At 38.3% G+C, this 21,513-nt stretch overlaps 2 protein-coding genes across 2 annotated transcripts; both read right to left on the reverse strand.

The window, feature by feature from the left end:
• Positions 1 to 9,033: 9,033 nt before the first annotated feature.
• On the reverse strand, positions 9,034 to 11,716 carry LOC110068976 (uncharacterized). The gene is made up of 2 exons (XM_020776388.2): positions 11,689 to 11,716; positions 9,034 to 9,713 (listed from the first exon to the last, which is right to left on the reverse strand). The coding sequence occupies exons 1-2, from the start codon at positions 11,714 to 11,716 to the stop codon at positions 9,034 to 9,036; spliced, it is 708 nt and encodes a 235-aa protein (XP_020632047.2).
• Positions 11,717 to 12,634: 918 nt separating this feature from the next.
• LOC110068983 (angiopoietin-related protein 7-like) lies at positions 12,635 to 21,447 on the reverse strand. The gene is made up of 7 exons (XM_089287808.1): positions 21,252 to 21,447; positions 18,058 to 18,368; positions 17,001 to 17,102; positions 15,914 to 16,036; positions 14,526 to 14,762; positions 13,502 to 13,885; positions 12,635 to 13,071 (listed from the first exon to the last, which is right to left on the reverse strand). Exons 1-7 carry the CDS (start codon positions 21,356 to 21,358, stop codon positions 12,803 to 12,805), a joined length of 1,533 nt encoding a protein of 510 aa, XP_089143934.1. The 5' UTR covers positions 21,359 to 21,447; the 3' UTR covers positions 12,635 to 12,802.
• Positions 21,448 to 21,513: the final 66 nt, after the last annotated feature.

Here is a 21,513-nt window from a genome sequence, read left to right on the forward strand (position 1 = left end):
ACGCAATATAAATATGCTGCTATCAACATGCCGTGATACCACAACTGACTAATCACAGCACATGTGAAGGGTGAAATTAACCAATCAGATCTCAAAGCAGAAACATAATTAACAATTAATTATAATTTATAACGCGCAGACTTGCATGTAATGCTCAGTCACTCAAAAACAACAAACATACAACTGGCTCCCAGAGGGCGCGAAAACACCCAATCCATTTGACGATTAATTTCGGTTTTATTAATTATTGGTTGAAGAAAAATCTATCTCAATTCAACTGCGTAGCTGTCACATATCGTACGAGTTTTAAACTAGTCAGAGAACTTAGCAAATCCGAAGGTTAAGTCATGATCTGTATAGTCAATCGCTCTTAATGCAAACAAATTTTGAGTGAAATTGATTTTTAGCACAACCAATATTATTTCGAAAAGAAATCTATTGTTCTGGAAATGACAAAAATGGTTATATTTGTTTGTAAAATCCGAGAAAAAAAAATGTAAAAATTCTGAAATCAGAAGTGATTTGTCGTGGCTTATCTGAAAAACACATTAAATAGATCTTTAGAAGTGTTACGGTAAATTAACTTACTACTGAAACAATTATACGTATTAATTACTGTGTAGCTCTAAATCTATGGTCAATTATGCTTATAAGTTTTGAACTAAATCATTTAAATTTTTTGTTTCTCTAAACGGCAAAACTGACCAAAAAGCAACAAAAACAGCACTAGCCGTATGTTCGATGTTTAAAATAACATTTCTGCAAGAAGTTCTGTGTGTCATATCAGGCTATATTGCCTGCAGGCTGGCTCCAAAATTACTTTAACACCATCCAGACACCAAATACATTCGAAAACCGAAATGTTATACGTTATAATTTAAGAATATTCACAAGAATATTTTCAGCCTAAAGTCGGCAGAAAAATAAGAATATTCAGCCTCGGCCGGAAAAGCATTCTTCTTATATAAAAAAAGAGTGCACGTAACTACTGTGCAACTCTTAATCTATGGTTACATAGATATATAGAAGATTTAGTCATCTCGACTAGAACCATCTTGTGTAAATAGAGCAATAAGTCAATGAAGTGTTATCATCATTTCGAACAACCCATCAAGGCAATGTTGTCAGGTATGAGCGGCAAATCCTGTCAACTTCAAAGGAATAACATGTTAGTAAAAGCATTTTAGAAAAACTAGTGATACAATTAAAGATTTTTTAAGATGCGCAAACCGTGACCTAGCTCCTTTAAAGTGTTAAAATGTGTTCCCTTGGCGAAAATGGTGTTACCGAGATGATCATCTCACACAACACTCCTCTCCAGTGGAGATACTGGCTTGGGTAATAGTGGGTCGTCAAGCTTTGAATTGTTTCAGTATCGTCGTAACACAGCTTGTCACTCACCTTTCATTTAACTGGCTTTTGTCAAGTTAAGCTCTCTGGTGTGAACACGCTGATGCTTTGAAAGAGTTGATCTGAATGAGAGAAAAAAGGAAATTAAAGCTAACTCTTTTCGTCTCATGGCGAACCTTGAAAAGCCCCTCGTCGATTTAATAACTGAAAATTTCAGTTAGTAAATTTCAGTTACTACTACTACTTAGTAGTAGTAGTTTTAGTCCTAGATCTAGTTTTAAGCCTTACTTGTAGTCTTACGTTTTTAGATTTTATTATTTCTGTATTTTAGACATTTAATGTGTATTTCAGGACCCTCCTGAAAACCACCTCTGGGTGATTGGAGGCCTCCTCTTGAAATGTTAATGTATTATATTATGTTATTAATTTATTATTATTATTATTATTATTATTGTTATTATTATTATTTGCACGGCAAACAATTGATAATTTTCGTTATTCTCTTCACATGTTTGTGTCACATACAGATATTGTTACAAGAGAAATTAGAAATTGATCAGTCTGGAATTCTTTTTTGTCCTCAATCTTAAAGCAGCAATGAAGAGCCTGTGCTCCTTAAGGTGCAAATCTCTCTATCTGTATTTTTAATTTCACAAATAAAATTTTCAAAACATCGCTGTAATACAACTAATACCTTCGTCCTAATTTAGTTATGTGGGTGCAATTTCTTCAAAAGGAAATCTCAACACTCTGCAACAGACCAACAAAACTATAAACTGCAGATGAAAAGTTGTAAAAACTCACCTCTCAGCAAATGTCATTCCACACTCAGCACACTTAAAGGGCCGCTCACCAGTGTGAGTGCGCATGTGCGTAGTAATCGAGGAGGACTGGGAGAAACATCTTCCACACACAGGGCAAGGGTAGGGTTTCTCTCCTGTGTGAGTTCTCAGGTGTGCCACCAGGTTTGCTGACTGGGCAAAGGCTTTAGGACAGTAAACACACTTGAAAGGTTTTTCACCGGTATGCTTTCTCATGTGAACAACCAAAGACGATTTGCGAGAGAAGGATTTGTTACAGGTTTTGCATTGAAATTCCTCTTTCTTCAGAGCTTTAGAGCAGTCCTTCTTTGCCTTCGTAATGACGCCATTCTTAATGAGAAAAGAGACATGTTTTAAAAAAAGGATGAAAATCGAAATAATTGCAACCATTTCATTATCTGCACGACTAGACAGTAATTTTTACACAATGACGACTTAAACTGATTTACTGCGATAGAAAGAGATTAAAGGAGCTAAGTCATAGTTTTCCACAACTTAAAAAGTTTAGCCTAAAATTTCAAGTTCGTCGTTTGTAATCCGTGTCAATCTTCTCCATCCTTATCCATCCTCGTTCCTTTTTGGCTTATTTTTATCTCTTTGGTGTTTTCCTATCATAGCAAACTACTATTTTCAGGTTTCCCTCAATTTAAAGGCAATTTTGTAGGTGGCCAAAATAACTTGATTCTCTTGGTTTAATATACTGCCAGTCTGCCCCACATGGAGTGTTATTTTCAAAACTCTGCTCTTTTCGGAAATGCAAGTTCCCTCAATCGGTTAGTGATGATCTAGTCAGTGAGAATTGAATTTTCGTATCATCAGACACTAGATGAAAGAATTTGTTACCTGAAAATTAATTGGTAATCCGTCTTGCAGCACCGCTGGCCATGCATGTGCGCTCTGCGGGCTCAGAGCATAGAGCGCATGTGCGGCGGAGTTAAACACAGGACGGCCATATTGTGGAGGCTGTTGAGCCAGGGCGTCTCCACCAATGTAGGGAAATTGACAAGGACAACTGATGCATAGAGGCTTCAACTGTTTTGTGGTTAGTATCTTTGGATATTGGCTGCATATTCGTAGAGATAGAAAAACACATCTAGCCATAATTTCAGTTTAAGTTATATATCTTACACGGTCGTGATATCCATTTACCAAATAAATACCTTTTTCTCTTTTGTGCTGTGGCTAGGTAGGGCAGCATTTTAGATGGGAACCCTGTGGCAATCTCGCTGAACGCAAACCTAAGACTGGTGACTGGGTGGTGATTACGGTTATATACAGACTTTTACGGGAGTTGATAAAATGCTTATTTTGTGGCTGTTACCATTTCAAATTTGTCGCCCATCTTCCTTTCTTTCTCGACTAATTTAACACTGAGTTAATAGTTCTTTGTTAGGATAACTTTATTTATGATTTGAACATGTCAAAGAGTGTTCGATCGAATGCCATTAACAGCTAGCCTAGCATAGCTCTTTATTACGAAACGTTGTTAAAAGCCAAAGTAGCTGTTGCCAAATGTATGGAAAATATGATAACAGCATTTACAAAATACGAATAATAATATCGTTTCAAATTGTTCAAGTTTTTAAAAAATCCCTCATTTTGAAAAACCAGTTTCAAAACCATAGGCGGGCACCGTAGGACTTTAGGGGGGCGGGCGGTCACCTTCTTGCCCGAAAAAACATACGCAATGCCCGAATGGGGAGGTGTTGAAGTCGGGATACAAACGCACTCAAATTGCACAAAAAACAAAAATCTTCACAATTCTCACGTCTAATAAAACTGCTATAATTCCGAAACTAGTTCTACTGAAAGCTTGCATACTCAATGACCTCTATCAATTAACAGTCTCAATTTTTGTCAATTTTTGCCCGAAAAGCCACATAATTTCCGTAGCTGAGGGGGCTACAGCCACCACCACCCCAGCTCGTACGCTTATGTTAAGGCGGGAGTACACATGAATTTGAGTGAAATTTTAGGAAGTTTAAGGAGGGATTAAAAGGAAAAAGAAGGAGTTTGGAATACGGTGTACGTCTACCAATTTCTAACTTCAAATTCTACTTTTAAAACAACATCAAATCTTCAAAATTTCCTATTTCCATAAATTTGACTAATCCTTTGAAAAAAAACTATTTATCCCCAAATATACCCTAAAAGCACCAAAAAATTTACAAAACAGCCCAAAACGTAGCAACGTGAAATGAGCAGAGAGATTTTTCACTGCTTGAAACGTGAACGAGATATTTGCATTCAAACCATAATACCCAGCAAAAATACGACCTTCATGTTAACCCTCGCCTTAAGAACGAACCAACCTATGGCTTATGACAAATCTGTTGGCCAGTAGCTTGCAGACTTCAGGTACAACTGTAAGCCTTGTGTTGGGATGAGAGTCATTCTGGTTTGGACTTTGTAGCATTTTTCCTGTAGAAACGATGACAAACATGCATGTAGTTATGATAACTAATGACAAGGAGTTGAAGATAACATAAATACAAAAAGTATTTTATATATCATCAGTTAGAGTATCAAATACATAAATTCGATTAATTTCTTCTCTCTTAGCGTTATTCCGCGGACGTGACAGAAAGTAAAGCTTACTGTTGTAAGTTTAAAAGATGCACTGATTTAAATATTCAAAATTACTTATTTTGGGACTGTAACAGCACTAAGCGTGAACGAAAATATACATACTAGATATTTTCAGCTCTACTCATTTACAAGCAACTCTGCACCCCAATAAATCCAATTTTTATCAATTCGAATTCGCCCTTTCAAAAACATTGTGTGGTGTTAATTAGGGAATGAGGCAATGAGCAAATACTAATTAGTATGTGGGCAAGAATTAATTAGTAAGTGACGCAAAAGTACTGCCTTGTTATTTAATTAATCAAAATTGCGGTAATAACTTTAATAGGAAGAAAAACCCTCATTAGTGAAGTCAACTCCCTAAATTATGCAATTAGCAAGCAATTAGAACTCTCGAGTTTCATAATTTCCCGTGGCGAATAGAATTTCATTCCGTGGAATTTCCAGGAAAAAGGACACCCCAGGGAGCTATACTTAAATTTCCGAAAATTTCTAACCGTGAATTTCCGTTGCAATGGATTTTCGTCGAGGAATTTTCAGAATTTTCGAAATTTGAATATTTTGCATGAACAATTTTCGGATTTTTCGACAACTTTCCAAGAAAATTCCATACCTTTTGCGCCCGTTTCAAAAGTTGAATAGAAAGCGCCCATGGTTTTTGTTTCATTTTCCATCGAAAAATATTCTATGGCTTGAAAATGCATTTCATTGCCATTAATATTAAAACAACAACGGTCGAATACAATTCGGCCTTACATCTTCACTTTTAATTTATATTGTATTGATGGAGGTGAACAAAGGTCACCGAAAATTCAGTTAAAAAGCAACAGATTGGATTGCAAAAAAGTTTTCAAAAAGCTAGAGCCAGTTGAATTAAACCAAATCATAAAATACTGGTGAAATGCTTAATTATTTCTTATTTCAATTTTCTTTCTACAGTTTTTTTCGAATGTAGATCTCTAAATAAAAAGAAACAACAAAACCTTGAAAGCTTGAATTTCATACTGTTAGCTTGGATTTCTTTTTACTAGCTAACTTTTCTTTCAAGGAGAAACAATTTAGAAAGCAACTTACTTGATTTTCTTTTTCTATATTGTCAGTCCACAAGCTAGTACAGAACAGAGACTATGCGCCTACCGAGTGAAACAATAAATGATATGTGCCTGCCAAAGCAACTTGGTCTTATTGATTTACAATCCGGGGTAATATGGCTAATTATTGACCGCTATGACATCGCGGCAACTTTGAAATTTATAAGGTTTCTAAATATTTACTCTGTTGCTATGAAGATGTTTTTACCTCACTACTGAACTCTTTTTCCTAAATATTAATTTTTGATTTCAAAATCTGAATTGGAGGCTGTAGTAAACAGATCTGATTCCAAAACCCTTTCCAAGCTCAAAAACATGTTCCAGAGCATTAAGATTTCGCTTCAACGGGCATTTATCGTCTTGGCAACCACTAAGTCTGTTGACAAATATTTTGAAAACAGTCTCTATCTCTATGGTGATCAATACCACAGGTCAAGGTGAATAAGAATCTTGCTCTTGCAGACAAACAATAGGCCATATTCGTATTCTCGGCATTGGACTGGAACTAGCTTGCAACTGAGGTTAATACGAGGAGTAGTTTCAAATGCAAATGACGTCATCACTGCCACTTCTCTACCCAGTCTTTCGCGAATAAAGGAAGCACGTTCTAAGAACGTTCACTGCATGTTTGATTGTTGTGTCAAATGCTTTGGAGCGGTTTAATGAACAAAACAATAGCTGTGCACGCGCGTTATAAATTTTGGTACATTTTTTGCTGTCCTCTGCAAAACAACAACGTGAAATGACCAAATTCTGCGTAGTCTGAGGAAAGCGAACGACGACGCCAATTCTTCGTACAGTCGAACCTCTGGTTGCGACCACCTCTCCTCGGCGACCAGTTTTCCAAAATACCAAAAGTTTCCAAGTCAAATCACTACATTGGGAACCTCTTGTAAGCGACCACCTCTCGTAAGCAACCGCGACCACTGTTAGAGCTAAAAGTTTGAAATTGTCTTTTGTTTTTCACCTCCCGTAAGCGACCACTTGACAGATAATGGAGAGGAAATTGGATAATAAGGTGCTGTAACATCATCGTATTCCTGGGTAGTGCAAGAGACGGAAATTTCTCGAAATTGACTTTTCATATGAATAAAACACTGCGTTGACATTGCCGCATGGGGTAAATCTCTGCCGTTGCCATACCCTAATAAGGCAAAATTTCGATTCAATATGGTCTGAACTCTCGTTAGCGACCACCTTCCGTAAGCGACCACCTAAGCTTGACATTTTACGGGGGGTTCGACTGTATTTCCATTTGGAACTGAACGCTATCATTGCGTATATTTAGCCTAATTGGCGTACTGAACAGATCTAGACAATTGCGAATTTCGCTGGTAAAGTGTAAATTCATTTTTGACTGGGCGTCGTCCTCGCCGTCGCCATCGTCGTTGCTTAAGCTCTCTAATAACATCTTCTCAACTTAGTTTCATAAATTGACATATTTTCTTTGTCCTTTAGCCTAGAGACTCACATTCTGCGCGCTTGAAGATCAAATAAACAATCATACGTTGGCGAAAGTTAAACCCGAGAGAACAGAAGATGACAGCAGGAGTTGGCAATGTCAGGTTTACTTTTTGATTTGAGGTTAAAAATGAGGACAAAGGACTTTAAGCTAGAGTCATTGAAGGCTAAACTGCTTGGCTTTTTAAAAAGAGGACAACAGTAACAACAGCTAAAACCGTATTGATCTCTGACAACCATTTTATTATATCATTGAAATTTACAACGTACATAAAAGATTACATAAAATACTTCACATCGTAATTCTAAAGCGGTCTAATATTTTGAAATAATGAAGAAATGACTTAAAAATATCATTATACATTGAACTCATTATCTCTTTTCTGATTGGCCGAAAGCGTACGGTGAATTTTCTAAATCAGCGCTTGTGACGTCATCTAGTTGCAGATTATACACTAATCATGTCAAGGACAATCAAGGTCACAGGTAATCATGTCGTGTATGACCGCGGTGCATGATTTCTAAGGGTAATCATGTCAAGTTCACGCGCTTTGTGTTGCTTGCCGTCAGTGAAGAAGCAAAACCATGACTTTTTTTTTTCGTTCAATGTATAACAAAACAATTATTAGATTAGGTTTTTGTGATATCCAGAATAATCAAAATCTCGGTAAGGGTTATCAGTCTCAGCCTTCGGCTTCGACAGATAACCCCTAACTCGACCTTGATTATTCTAGATATCACAAAAACCTCATCCAATAATTGTTTATAATACAAATCGTAAAATCTGAAGAAATTAACGTTATGTACGCAGGGAACTATCTGGAACATGATTTCAAAAATGTCAAAATGCGAAAGTTACATCTTTAATAATCAAGCCTAAATATAATTCTCCTTCAGTTTATTACTATTTTTCCATATAATAAATATATTTATAAAATTTCAATCCATAAGGCAATGAAGTCCAGGGAAGCCAATAAGGCTTATGAATTATGAATAACAATTCTATCAATTAATCAATTCTACAATTAATCTAACATGATTTATCGGAAAAAGTCAATCAAAGCTAAACGCGCAAATGAAAAATTACACTCTGACCAAAATTTGGAAATTTTGGGAAAATGGAAAAAAAAAAAACACAAAAACTGATTACAGTTCACTTAATATTTTCATCTTGGTACTCTGCAAACAAATTTGGTGTAAGAGCAAAAAGACTTAGTCATGATTTTTATGCTGGCTTAGCTAAAAAAAAACCCAGCAAAGTCAATGTGCTCCTTTAACAAGGGAAGTAAGATGCTTAATGCCTTTCAATAGCAGCAAGGACTCGTTGCTTGATGCTGGCCATTACCTGTGGACACGGTGATGCTTGACTAGTGTTGACCTGTGTAAACGATACAAAGAACAAGAGGCAACGGTTATTATGGACACCGACAAATATCTCAGCTAAATCGAAATTGAAACGACGATGATGACGATGATCGTGATGATGACGACGACAACGATGATAATGATAATGATGATTAGACTTTAAACTATAATTATCATTTGCTCTAATAGGTGTTAGTACCGGAGTAGTTACCGTTGTATTGAACCGCTGTTATAATAACTATATGAATTCTCTGTGGTCGAGAGCTAATTATGGTATGCATATATGACGTCAGTTTTTATGGGCTAAAAGAGTGAAGACCATTGTAGAAACGTGATCGATTTTTTAATTGCAATGAATATTAAACGCACCTGTCGGCAAAGCTTTTTTTGCATTTCATGCACTGATAAGGCTTCTCTCCTGTGTGTCTCCTGATGTGTACTCGGAGGGAATTAGACTGAGAAAATCTCTTTAGACAGATAGCACAGGCGAACGGCCTCTCTCCAGAGTGCTTGCGCAGATGCACAGTGAGGTTACCAGACTGAGTGAAGGTTCGGGGGCAGTGTGTACATTTAAATGGTCTGTCTCCACTATGGATCCGCATGTGCACCTTCAGAGCAGAGGGTCGCAGGAACATCTTGTTGCAGATTTCACACGCCAATTTCTTGCACGTGTCTTGTTTAGCCTTGTTGTTCGTCTGACTCAGTGGCACTGTAGGCACCATGGGTGGCACACCGCTGATATACGGGAGTATCGCGGGTTTGTAATTGAAGTGATACGCTTCCAACAGAGGAGAAGCCTTGGTTGTGCTGCGGAACTGCGGATGCATATTGCAGTTGGGAAACTCACAATGAGTTGTAACTGTGGTTTCTGGGTAAAGTTGCCAAGTAGTTGTTGGTGGGTGCATCCGGGTACTAGGAAGAAAAAACGTTGCTTTAGAACTGGAGGCAGTAAACCGGAAGTAGTAAACTGGAAGTAATAAACCAGAAATAGTAAACAGGAAATAGTAAACAGGAAATGGAAAAAGGGAAATGAGAAAATCTTTGGCATATTAGCCCTAGCTGTAGAGATTCACTGTGCGAGTAAACGCACTGGCATTCCAAAGGCACAAACGCGTTTTCTATTCTCTTTCGCAACGATCAGCCGAATAGAGAATATTTCTATTACAAGTAAAAGAGACAAATAATACAACAAACAGTGGAGGGAGCCGCCACCAGTAATCGAGCGAGTATTCACAAGAACCTGAGACACGTTGAATACAGGTTACAAGCCAGAAAATATAACAACGACAGCGATACACAACGATAATTATAATAAGGAAAAACAGCCTCGAAGAAACTGGTCGGCGTCAAGTGATGTGATGTGATGTTCACAAGGAGTGGTACACAAAGGTCTAACTATCCCAATGGGAAAGAATACAATACAGCCTTATTTGACACTTAAAAGAAATACATTATGTTAAACACTTGAAACTTCTCATTAAGGAGATGTTCACCAGGCTCACCTCTCCCAAATGCTGTATTTCTTTTCCAAGTGGAACGACTTCTTCGCCATTGCTACCGACCCGAAAGTTTCCATAAAATCTATTTAAACAACGATGAACAAAAAAATGTTGATTTTAGATTATGACATGACTGAAAACTGTATCTAAATTAGAATTCTTTTTAAACTTTGTTTTATATCTTGATTTTCCAGAGGGAACTGCCTTTTTTTTTCATTCTCGATCTCTAATCTTCTGCGATGTAGCTCTTGATCGCAATTATTTGCAAGTTTTAACTACCATAATCACTTAACGTTTAATTTCTTTTTAGTTTTGTTGTAGATTAAAAAATAGAATAAATGGGTAATCTCTTGACGATAATGTTAGAGTTATTAAATTAAAGTAACAAATTCATCAAGATACCAATTCAGCTTCCTTTAATTCGTTCGTATTAATTGCTTTTTTTGTGTGAACATTTCGTTTCAGTTCCCAGTTCGTTTAACTGTTTCGTTTTTCTTTGACTACAATACAATCAATTTTCTTTCAGAATCTCTAACATGGGTAAATTATGTATATTACTCTTCATTACAGCCTTACATATTACAATTACTTTGTTTGAGAGCACAGTTACTTACTTACCTTTTTGACTTCACAGAAAGTTCACAATATCGTGTCGGTCAATCCTTCAACGATTTATAGCAGCATCAAATACAGGTTTGACAAGAATTGAAGCCTGTTAAGGGCGATAATTCAAGGATACGCCCTGAAACACCCACTCTTGTACGGAAGTGACCAAACATTCGGTGTAAGATGTCAAAGACCTTTTTAACGGCGAACCTTGGCCGGCTATCACGGCAGCTGCTCTATAAGCCAATAGAATTCTCGTTGGGAAAAGAGACCAGTACACTTAATATTGCGCAACAATACAGCAAAATGGAAGAGGCTACTTCAAAGGAAAAACGCCGCTGCATTTTGAAAGCCGCGAACTAAAGAAATAGAAATTCATTTTAATATTATAAGATAAGCGAAATATCTAATGGTGAAGTAACTTGAATTTCATAATTCGCTACTTTTCATCCCAGAGCCAGGCACACAACAAACATAACGTATACGAACTTGAGCCCGCGAGACGTCTCAGTTGCCTTCCCGCTGAAAGATTGAGCAATATGCCACTTGTCTGGTTTCGTCGAGACGGTGGTCTTATAGTTCATGAAAGCTATGGCAAACTCTTTCTCATGAAGATTCCTTCGAAATGACAGAACGCTTTAATTTTGTTTTCACTAGATAGCAACGCGACTGAGCTGAGACATGATTCATCATCGCAGTTATAATCATGTTTTCATATCTTTTTCCGCAGTTCAAATATATGATCTTTCTTATATTCACATGTAACAACGATGACTAACTAACAACTAAGGGTTCCTGATATTCAAGTCAGCAAATTATATCCCATCGTACTATAGAAAGAGTATGGTTAATATTTTTTGATCTTCGAGCGTCTTGCGTGCCCCGAAAGGACCGGAAGTGAAATCACACCTCCATTCTCTATTTTCCAATTGCCCATAATTCAGACTGTTTGCCCCCCAAATTTTGCATAAGCTATTGTTGTGAAATGCTCTTGGGAATATGCAGACCTCCCAAGAGTATTTCACAACAATAGTTTATGCAAAATGTGGGGGAGGGGGGGGGGGGGGGCGGAGAGCGAATTATGGGCAATTGGAAAATAGAGAATAGATAACGTATTTTGGAAAGGCTACACCTTTCTTCTATCTCGCTCCAGGCTCCTTTCATTCTCGTCCCCAGTGATACTCGTTTTAAAATGTCGCTTCGCTGACCACTTGACCAAAGGATACGGAGGCCCTGGGTACGAGAGTGGACGCCATTCGTTTCGTTCCGTTACGACATTTAAAGTGGATGAATTCTTTCACAGAGACGTTCTCCTGAATATCTGTGGAGCTGCTTCGTTGGATAGCACTTGATGCCTCTGCCGATGAACCCGCGGTATTCAATTCTGCCAACGCCGGGTGAAGAGCGACTCCGCGCAGCTTAGCGGTTGGGTCTGCTTAGATTGATGAAATCTATGATTGCCACGGACGCCAAGGGTATGTCCTGAAACTCCTCGAAAGTCGAACGTCGGTAAGTTTTTTCTATCCTTTGAAAACTTTCAAGCCTAATTTCATAGCCTTCTTTGTATTTTCTGGTACAGCATCTTCTTGCATTCACAGGATTTCTGATTCAGAAACACGTCGGCCATTTTGTTTTCATTTGGATCATGCGTTATTCACTCGGTAGGGAGAAAATAATGGCTCATTATCCAATAACCCAATTTTTAATAATACTCATTAGCCAGAGATAGCGAACCAATCAGATTGCTTGAAACAGCAAGATAACAGGGTGTGTATGTACTAATTCCCTTTGTTTGGTGTTTTTTCATTCGGGATGTTCTGGCTGCAATGATGATGATTCGACCGGAAACACACAATGAAAACACACAACCACGTTTTAATAGCTTTTTGATGAAGCTAACATTTGGCAAATTAAATCAATTTTTCTACTTTGTCTATAACCTAGCTTACAAATGTTTGTCATAATCCATGTAACAGAAATCATAACTAGTAAATCTCTTGCATAATCGAATGCTTTTTTTTTCCTATGGCCTGATCTTCATCTCTGATTTCGTCAAAAAGTATTTGTACCCGGTCCAACTGTGCCACGTGATTCCCGCGGCAAAATGCGCGGGATCTGTGTCGCTTCCATTGAGGTACAGACCATTAAGACTAGCCTTATGACACACGGCGTGCCACCAGCCACTTTTGTATGTTTTCGCGCAGTGCCCTTTCTTCCAGTTATCGTTGTCCTGGTCTACAGTGGAGAACTTGCCGCCGCTTTCAAATGAGAATGAATCCCCCGCATCTCCATCTGTAAAAGGATATACAAAAAAAAAAAGAAAGAAAAGAAAAAGAAGATGGCATAAAAACACCGATAAAACAAGCTACAATGGTAGGGGCGGTGAATGGCAAATGGGAGAGAACGCAATGAAAAAACGGGGGAGGGGGGAATGGAGACTGCGAGAAGGCGAGACTAGCGTTTTTCTTTGTGAGCATGAAACATTTTGACTTCAAAAACAAAAAAAATCGAAACTGCGAGACAGCTTGGTGAAATATATCAAGACTGTGAGACGCACATAACCGCTAAAAAAAGACACTGCAAGACCCCCGAACAGTCGACGAAAATTTTGCAAGGCCCATGGTTCTTGTAGGGTCATGCACCAATGTTGGAGGCAATGGTTGCCATGCACAGTACGCAAGAAACTAAAGTATGCTAGATCATGCCGGAACAGATCTTTCACCTGTGTATGTTCCACTTGTCATCTGGTACTTTTGATCAGCGCCTGCGACTGTAAATCCCTGATAAACAGCAAATCGAGTTCTCCCATCCGGGGCTCCGAGATCGAATCGAAGCGTGACTAGATTCTTGGCCAGCCGATGAATCCTGTCCAAACCAAGCCAGTATTCTCCTGATACGGTGCCGAAGCCATTTTGATACTCCACCCAGGTCCTATCGCTAAACCTCACGGAGCCATCGAAGCGCTTCTGAAGCACTGTCCAGCCTCCGCCGGGTGTGGTTTGGTCGCAGTAGACTGGGAACGAACCAAGTCCGTCTCCAGGGGTGATGTTATAAACGCCGCTGATGTTATATCCCGCGTTAAATAGATCGGTGCAGTTGGCATAAACTGATAAAATAATTTAAAAATACAATTAAGTTGCTTTTAAAACATATGAGCCGCAGGGATTCAAATGTGTGCCACAGGTATGCCACTTAAACTAAAAGAAAGAAATATATCGAATAAACATAATAGGCTTAAAAATCCCAACTAGCGGGAGGCAGACCAGTTGGTTATTTACAAGCATGAATGAGGAATTGAACTAGGATCTACCGAGAAACAACTCCAACTTAGTAGTCAGAGCGGGGCTTGAACCTAGAACCTCCGAATTTCGAGTCCAGCACCCTAACCACTCAGCCACGCTGGCACGCTGGAACTCCGCATCAAGACGTCCGTGTTCGAGCATAGCCAGTTTCCTTGTGTTGAGTTCTCGAGCAAGACCCTTTACGCCCCTCCAGGCCCAGTTACGCTTTGATGAGTAGCATCTCCTGATCAAAAATGCCGGAAGGCAAATGTAATTTCAATTGTTATTGTCACTCTTATTTGTAAACTTATATAAATATCAATAAAATACAAAAAAAAAAAAAAAGAATGCCGGAAGATAAGCTTACTTGTTATTTTGACATTCCAACATATTTTCATTCTGCCAAATTAAAACTTTCTCGTCATCTTATTCGGCCTGGTGTTTCTGTATCATGACGACACTAACCTGGCTCAGTCGGAGTCGGAGTTGGAGTCGCAATCGTAGTCGTCGTTTGTAAAGTCACGTGACCATTCCCTCCTCCAAAGCTGCAATTCTCAAGTTTTTCTTGAACGGCGTTTAGTTTTTCAGACATGTTTTTGACCTGCGCCCACAGGGTGGTCAGCTGGCTGGTGTGGTTGAAGATCTCTGGGATCAGTCTAGTGTAATTAAGAAGTTCGCTCACTTGCTGATTGTCTGGAGTTGCTTGAGACAGATTGATAAAAGAATTTTGAATCATTAGTAATACCATGCAATACCTTCAATTATTGTTGGCATATCAATATTGAGAAATGCGTTTGCCATAATGACCAGGGGCCCGTTTCTCGAAAGTCCCGAAAAGTTTTCGCACCCGGAAAACCATAGCAAAATCTCAAACCTTTTATTCACATATTCTAAATATAAACAGAGGTTCTCTTCATAAAAGAAGTTTCAGGCGCATACACCTCTCTGTTTTTAGATTCAGATGAATTAAAAATGGCTTTATGGGCCCGAAAAGTTTCCGGGGCTTTCGAGAAACGGGCCCCAGGCCCCTGTTGTTCGAAGGCTGGATAGCGCTATCCACCTTTCGAACAACCTGAGCTACAGGGTTAACTTCGTGCCAGATGGGAGCGCGGATCCAGTTGCCCAGCAAAACCACAAGCTGTCAGTCGTTGCCTTTGGAACTTTGAGCGTAAAATACTCAATTATTTCTCCCAGCTTTGGCTACTGCCGAGCCGGAGCGCGCGGTTCTGTATTTGCGCACCATGTTACTAAGTAAGAAGTCTCATGATACGAAACAGTGCTCGGTTGTAGTCGGAAGCTGGGAGGAGCCGCCGAACATTTGATTGACCGTAGCGAAAAACGCATTTGGTGGTTGAGCTTTGAATTTTAGAGTGCGCATTTTATTGAGAGGCGCAGTAAGTGTTAATTTCTACCTCTTATTGTTAGTTTTGGGTTTCAAATTGTTTTATTTTTGCACAAAAATGTCTGTCTTGATTAAAGGAGCTCAGTCACGGTATTTTGAGTTATTTTGACCACGTACAAAATTACCTTTAAATTGAAGGGCACTAAAAAAGAATAGGTTACTAAGATAAAAAAACACCAAAGAGATAATAATAAGCCATAAAGGAACAAGGATTGTCAAAGATGGAGAAGATTAACAAGGATTACAAACGATGACCTTTAAAAATTTAGGCTAAACTTTTCACGATGTGCAAAACGTGACGTAGCTCCTTTACGAGAGATCCGAAATAAAGGCAATACCTCAGTTCAAGTTAGTGTGTCGCGTGGCCCTTCACGTCCTCAACATTAAATTTTTTTGTATGTTCGAGATAAGTCAGATTTAAATATTAAGGGAAAAACTCTCGTTAACTCACCAGAACAGTACTGGGGCTGTTTTGGTATGAAAGAAGCCTGAATAGTTTGAGTTGGCGAGGGACACACAGTAACTGTCTGTGTGGGTTGGACAGTTGATACAGGGCTGTCTTGACACTTTGGATCTGCAGAGAAATCCAGTGAAAAATTGTCAGACAATGGTCACAAGAACGTTAAATTAAAACTCACGAATACCCGATCGATTCTACATTGCCTAATCCAGTAATCGGTCAGAGAAAATTTCATTTTTTCGAGAATATCCTCAAATTGATAGAAAGAATTCCCGATTTTCATGGATATATAAATCAGAATACTTGCTAGAATAAGCGCAACTGGTCTGAAAATTGTCACATGATGAGCTTGTTGCCGTAGACTGGAAAACGTTCATGGCTCGCCAGCATAGTCGGCGATCACGTGTTGTCTTGGCAATGTCTCGGTCGATAACCGCAGACTATATGCACACTAATGTCATCTCTGAGACGTGATTTATAGAAAATTATGGCTGTTTGATTTCGCAGACTGTGGCCGAGCGACTACAGTTTAAGAGACAAATTGCGACCAATCAGCGTTGTGAAGTCTTGGTAAGTCATTTTATGCATGCTGAGAATAAACTACGGATGACGAATATAATGGTCCTTTAAAAACCATGGGTCTCGCAAAATTTTCTTCGAATTTCACGGTCTCACATTCTCGATTTTTGGTGGTTATTTATGTCTCACAGTCTCGATTTTTTCACAAAGCTGTCTCAAAATCTCAATTTTTTGCAAGGCTAAGAATTTCTTGAAGTGCCGATTTGTTCGTTTGTTTGTTTTTATAAATGATGTGGGCATCTTAAAACTGATCTGAACGCCTCGCACTTGCACTTAAAACTCTTTGCGGTGTCGGTCTCACAATTTAAAAAGTCAAAATGTCTCGGGCTTGCAAAGAAAAACGCTAGTCTCGCCTTCTTCAAGTCTCGCATTTACCATTTACCATCTCCTATACTTAGTGACTACGTTCCGATCCTTAAGTGTCTGGTTGCGATTTGCAGTGTTTCTATAAACTCTTGTGGTTTTTGATCCGGCGTTACTCCATCGATACAGTACTTACCATTTTTATCGTTACAGACATAGAACTTAATCCTCATGTTATGAGTGGCACATCTTCCACCTGAGGTTTGATCCAGGGACGTCTTTTGTCCATTAGAGGTAGCTGAAATGCGACAAAAACAAGTTCAGAAATCGGAGGCAGGACAAAGAGAGCTCACGTTGAGGAATATACTGTTCGGAATATTGAAAAAACTGAAAAAAGTGGAAAATTACCAACACAAATCTAGAAGAAAACTGCATAGTAATTTTACATAGGTTTTAAAGAGATTTTTAGTTGTTGTATATTTTAGAGGCCCACAAGTTTGTTAGTTCTAAAAGTATAAGGTGTTTTACCCTCTGTAAATAAAGATTGGTTGACTGATGGATTGATTGATTGATATTCATTCTCTGACCTTCCGTTTTGCTCCAAACGAGTTAAAACACACCCACTCTCGAAACGCCAAATTTTCAGGTTAGCTTGGATTAAAATTTTATCAAATTCAAGATGATTTTTCTGTAATTATTCTAACCGTCTGCTGTTATTTTTACAATAAAACTACATAGTGTGTCTTGTTTTACATTAGGAGACACGACACATTAATATCTAGAATTGCGTGGACTAAATTCAATTTTTGCCGGTTAACGCGATACAGCACCCTCTCTACGTGCAGACTACATTTAATTGCTTTAAAGGCTTAGTTTAAAACATGAACAATGTCTTATCTCCTATTGCAATTCTGTGATTTTCGTTCGTCAGTAACCACGTAGATCTCATAGGATAGTGCATCCCTTTTGGTTGAGGAAAGTCTGTGTAAACCAACAACAACAACAACAACAACAACAACAACAACAACTGCTCCTCACACCAATAAAGAATACGTACGCATTGCGTGCCTATCGATCTTTTCTTTAGCGCCCGCGAGTGAGTCGTCAGAATTGTTTACATGTCTTTAGAAGGTTTCAAAGAAGTATTATGAACGTGAAAAGACAGATACTTTATGTTAGTTACCTACGATACGATACATTACTTTATTTAACGTGGAGCTACGCTTAGCTTCTTAGCTAGTTTACAGGTTTACCTATGAAGAAATATTCCTTTCCAGGCTCAAATTCCAAGCCATCCGGACCAACGGCGCTGAACCGCTGAAAGATTATACTGAAGTATTGCAGCTTCAGAGGAGTGTCGCATTTCATCAGAATTCTGTTGCCATAGTTAGAGGTGTTTACTGCGCATGTGTCATAAGCCTGTTTGTCCACTATCCACAGATTTTCATAAAGCTCTTCCAAGCGAATGCTCCCTTCGATAGCAATCGGGATCATCGCGGGATTCGGGCAAACAATTTTGATCTTGCTGTTAGCCAGGACGGCCAACGAATAGTTGGTTTGAAATCTGTAAGAAATAAATCAACACAGAAGGAACTCAGTCACGCTATTTTAAGCCGGTAATTTTGGCCAGGTACAAAATTACGTTTAAATTGATCTGAAGGAAACCTGAAAATGGTAGTTTACTAAGACAGAAAAAAACACCAAAGAGATAATAATAACCCGTAAAGGAACAAGGATGGTTAAGGATTGGGAAGATTAACACGGATTACAACCGACGAACTTGAAAAATTTAGATTAATTTAGGCTAAACTTTTCGACATGCGCAAACTGTGACATAGCTCCTTTAAGCGACGGAAAGAACGATCGTGGTATTTATCAGCCTTATTTCAAAACAATAGCTCTTCTGGAAAAATTGTTCAATGTTTCTGAGGTCATTTTGCAACGGGAAAACTTTGCAGAATGGCGTAGTTAAAAACTTACAAACAGTTCTCCGGCGCAGTTATGGCGGCAAACGAGCTGTTCGGTTATGTATCGATTGCAGAGTGGGACATTTAAAGGCCAAAGTTGCGCTGTGATTTGTTTCGATATATGGCCAAGATCAATGAGTTCAGGCCTTGATTCTTAAGTGAAACGGACGCGTTGCGGATAGCCCGCAATCTCTTGAAACTTCAGTCAACTCGCGCTCTTAATTAATGCATAAGCAGATCCACGACTCTAGGATATCTTCGCAAGTCCTTGAGAAAATGAGTCCTTGTTTACGATCACTAGTAGAAACTGACATATTGCGTGTCTCCCCCTGAATTGTTTTCTTTGATGTCACCATCTTTTAGTTTTGCATATGACCGCAGTTTGGCAGAGAGTTTTCGAAGTGTTTTAGCTATAAAGCCGCACTAGTATCTGGTAAGAAATCCAGCAGTGACCCTTAACGCAAATCTCGAAAACTAATCAAAGCTCTCACAGCTTTGATCAGTTAGGTTTTCGAGATTTGCGAGCAGTCGTTCAATGTAACGAAGAACTTGAACTCGGTCAGAGGTTTAGTAACAAAAGAAGAACGGAGGATTTGTTCGATACTACACAATCCCTAGTTATTCCATAGATCGGCAACGACATAAAAAAAAAGTTGTGAATTTGATTCGGCTTGGAACAATACTGCACTGTTTTATAAAGGACTTCTCGAACCAGATGAATAACTTCTATGCAATTCCAATCAAAAAATAAATAAATAAATAAAAAGAGCTATTAAATATAAAAACATTCGATATGTTAAACGAAAATTTAAAGTGGTTTTTAGCGTAATAAAATGCTATCTCAATTCTACAACTCGAGGGACAAAGAAAGCTGAATCAACCGAGCAAAGCATCGAATTTTATCGAGCAAAAAATATAACATCAGATTACTTACATTGGATTAAGAGGTGTCCAGTGAATTGAGGGATAAATGTAGTGTGAAGTCGTCAATACGAAATGTAAAAGAAAGAATAAAATACGAAGGTCGCGCATTCTATTTCTGTTAAGAAAAGACTAGTGATTAAAATTCCGTTTTATTCCACAACAAATCTCATGACGTGTTCTAACACAAAGGTGTAATCTACGATGACGCGTTCTTCTTGAAGGTTTTTCAATGGCAAGTAACGTGAACCCCTAGCTTTAAAAAGGTTCGAGACTAAATTTTGCATGCTTGCTATAATATTTTTGTAGGGAACGGAGGTTGTGAATCGCCTCAGCATTTCTCTCTATGGTTACTTCATTTTTCTGTTTTAATAATTAGCACAATTCCGTGGTAAACATTGGTATTACAGCTCGTTTTCGTTTGCGGTACAAATTATAGAGTGGAATATTTTCGTTTGGTGTTTGACTTGGAATTGCTGGAAAAGATTTCAACTTTCACAGCGATCGCACTCATGGAAGACAGGTTTTTCACTTTCCGTTTCATCTACAATGAAAAAGACTTAATAAATCTATACAATGAGGGAATCGTGTACATTTAACACGTAGACATAAAATGTGACCCTGATCTGAACAAACAAATTGTCTTTTTAATCTGAACACAGGGTTAGAAAAATAATACTTGTTTTGGTACACGAGTATTTTAAGTTCGCTCGCTTAAAATCCGGGAATGTGCAGATGTACCAATTAGGCGCCGGATGCAAACTTGTCCGTGACCGAGAAAAGTCTAAAGTATATTTAAGTTTAATAGACTAAAAGAACTGAAGTTGATCTCTTTGTTCCGACCCTTGGCGAGGGGGTCTTTGCCCTTCATGAAGTTGCTTCCCCGACTGCTGAGACTGGTTTTGAAAGCTGTTGACATATTTTACATGGTCAGAGCAATGTTGTTTAAAACAATGTAATACGTTTACTTTTAAATTCGGTTAGATGGTATTAAAGACTGATTCACTTTTTCTAATCCTGCAGGGAGCGATTAAAAGCATAAATAACTGCATTCTTGAAATTGGCTGAATTGTTGGTTAGTGTCTTGAAACGTCCGAAGTGTTGACCGAAATTCTCTCTGACAACTACTGGCAAACTGTGGTCGACTTATAACCTTTCTGTGATCAAAAGACCAAACATAATGAAAATTAAGTCGGAGTCACTTTGATCGAGTCCAGTCAGTGTTATTGCCGGAAAACTGAGAAATAAACAAACTGATTTTTAACTGACGACTGATTTTGTTTTTCCTTCAAAGTGTTGCCATTACACAGTTCAGATGTTTAAAATAAACATCTCTTTGGATAACCATGGCTTTTTAAGTTTTGAATTCCAGTGCGTCTCTGTAAACTTCCCCGCCAAATTATGCAATGTAAAACTTCAACGTAAGTCACTCGATTCTTTATCATTCTTGGTCTATGCTGTGAATTTGTCAAAAACTCTTTAAAACAGCGACTAACAGCACGAACTAAAATAGATCTGCTAAAATTCAGTACCTAATATAACTCTATGAAGTAACTTACATGGGGTTGTTTGAATCCCACAAAACGGAAGGATTGTTGCGAAAACCAAGAGCGCTGCAACCCAGTAAAATTAGTTGAAAAAGTTTCAACTTTCCGAAGACTTCCATAGCTTTCTGCTTTCTTCATCTGTTATGTTTGCGGCTAAATAGTTTGTGCCTTTGAGTGAATGCAAAGTTTCAAAGTAGATTAGGTTTAATTTCAATAACAAAGATGAAAGAACATATCGCGTCAACCTTTATTGTGATATGCGCTGTGTAAACAG

Source organism: Orbicella faveolata, unplaced genomic scaffold (assembly GCF_042242905.1).
Source record: "Orbicella faveolata isolate gen_17 unplaced genomic scaffold, um_ofav_v1 contig_15, whole genome shotgun sequence".
In the NCBI taxonomy this organism is placed as follows: Eukaryota; Metazoa; Cnidaria; class Anthozoa; order Scleractinia; family Merulinidae; genus Orbicella; species Orbicella faveolata.

Bases quoted from the DNA above. Each gene is read 5' to 3' on its own strand.
- LOC110068976 (XM_020776388.2), bottom strand. From the start codon at position 11,716: ATGGGCAATTGGAAAATAGAGAATGGAG. The intron at 9,714-11,688 runs GTGTGATTTCAC...AATATGCCAAAG, and splicing joins TTGGAAAATAGAGAATGGAG to ATTTTCTCATTTCCCTTTTT.
- LOC110068983 (XM_089287808.1), bottom strand. From the start codon at position 21,358: ATGGAAGTCTTCGGAAAGTTGAAACTTTTTCAACTAATTTTACTGGGT. The intron at 16,037-17,000 runs GTAAGTACTGTA...ATTTCTCTGCAG, and splicing joins TGTCTGTAACGATAAAAATG to ATCCAAAGTGTCAAGACAGC. The intron at 13,886-14,525 runs GTTAGTGTCGTC...TTATTTTATCAG, and splicing joins TCCGACTCCGACTGAGCCAG to TTTATGCCAACTGCACCGAT.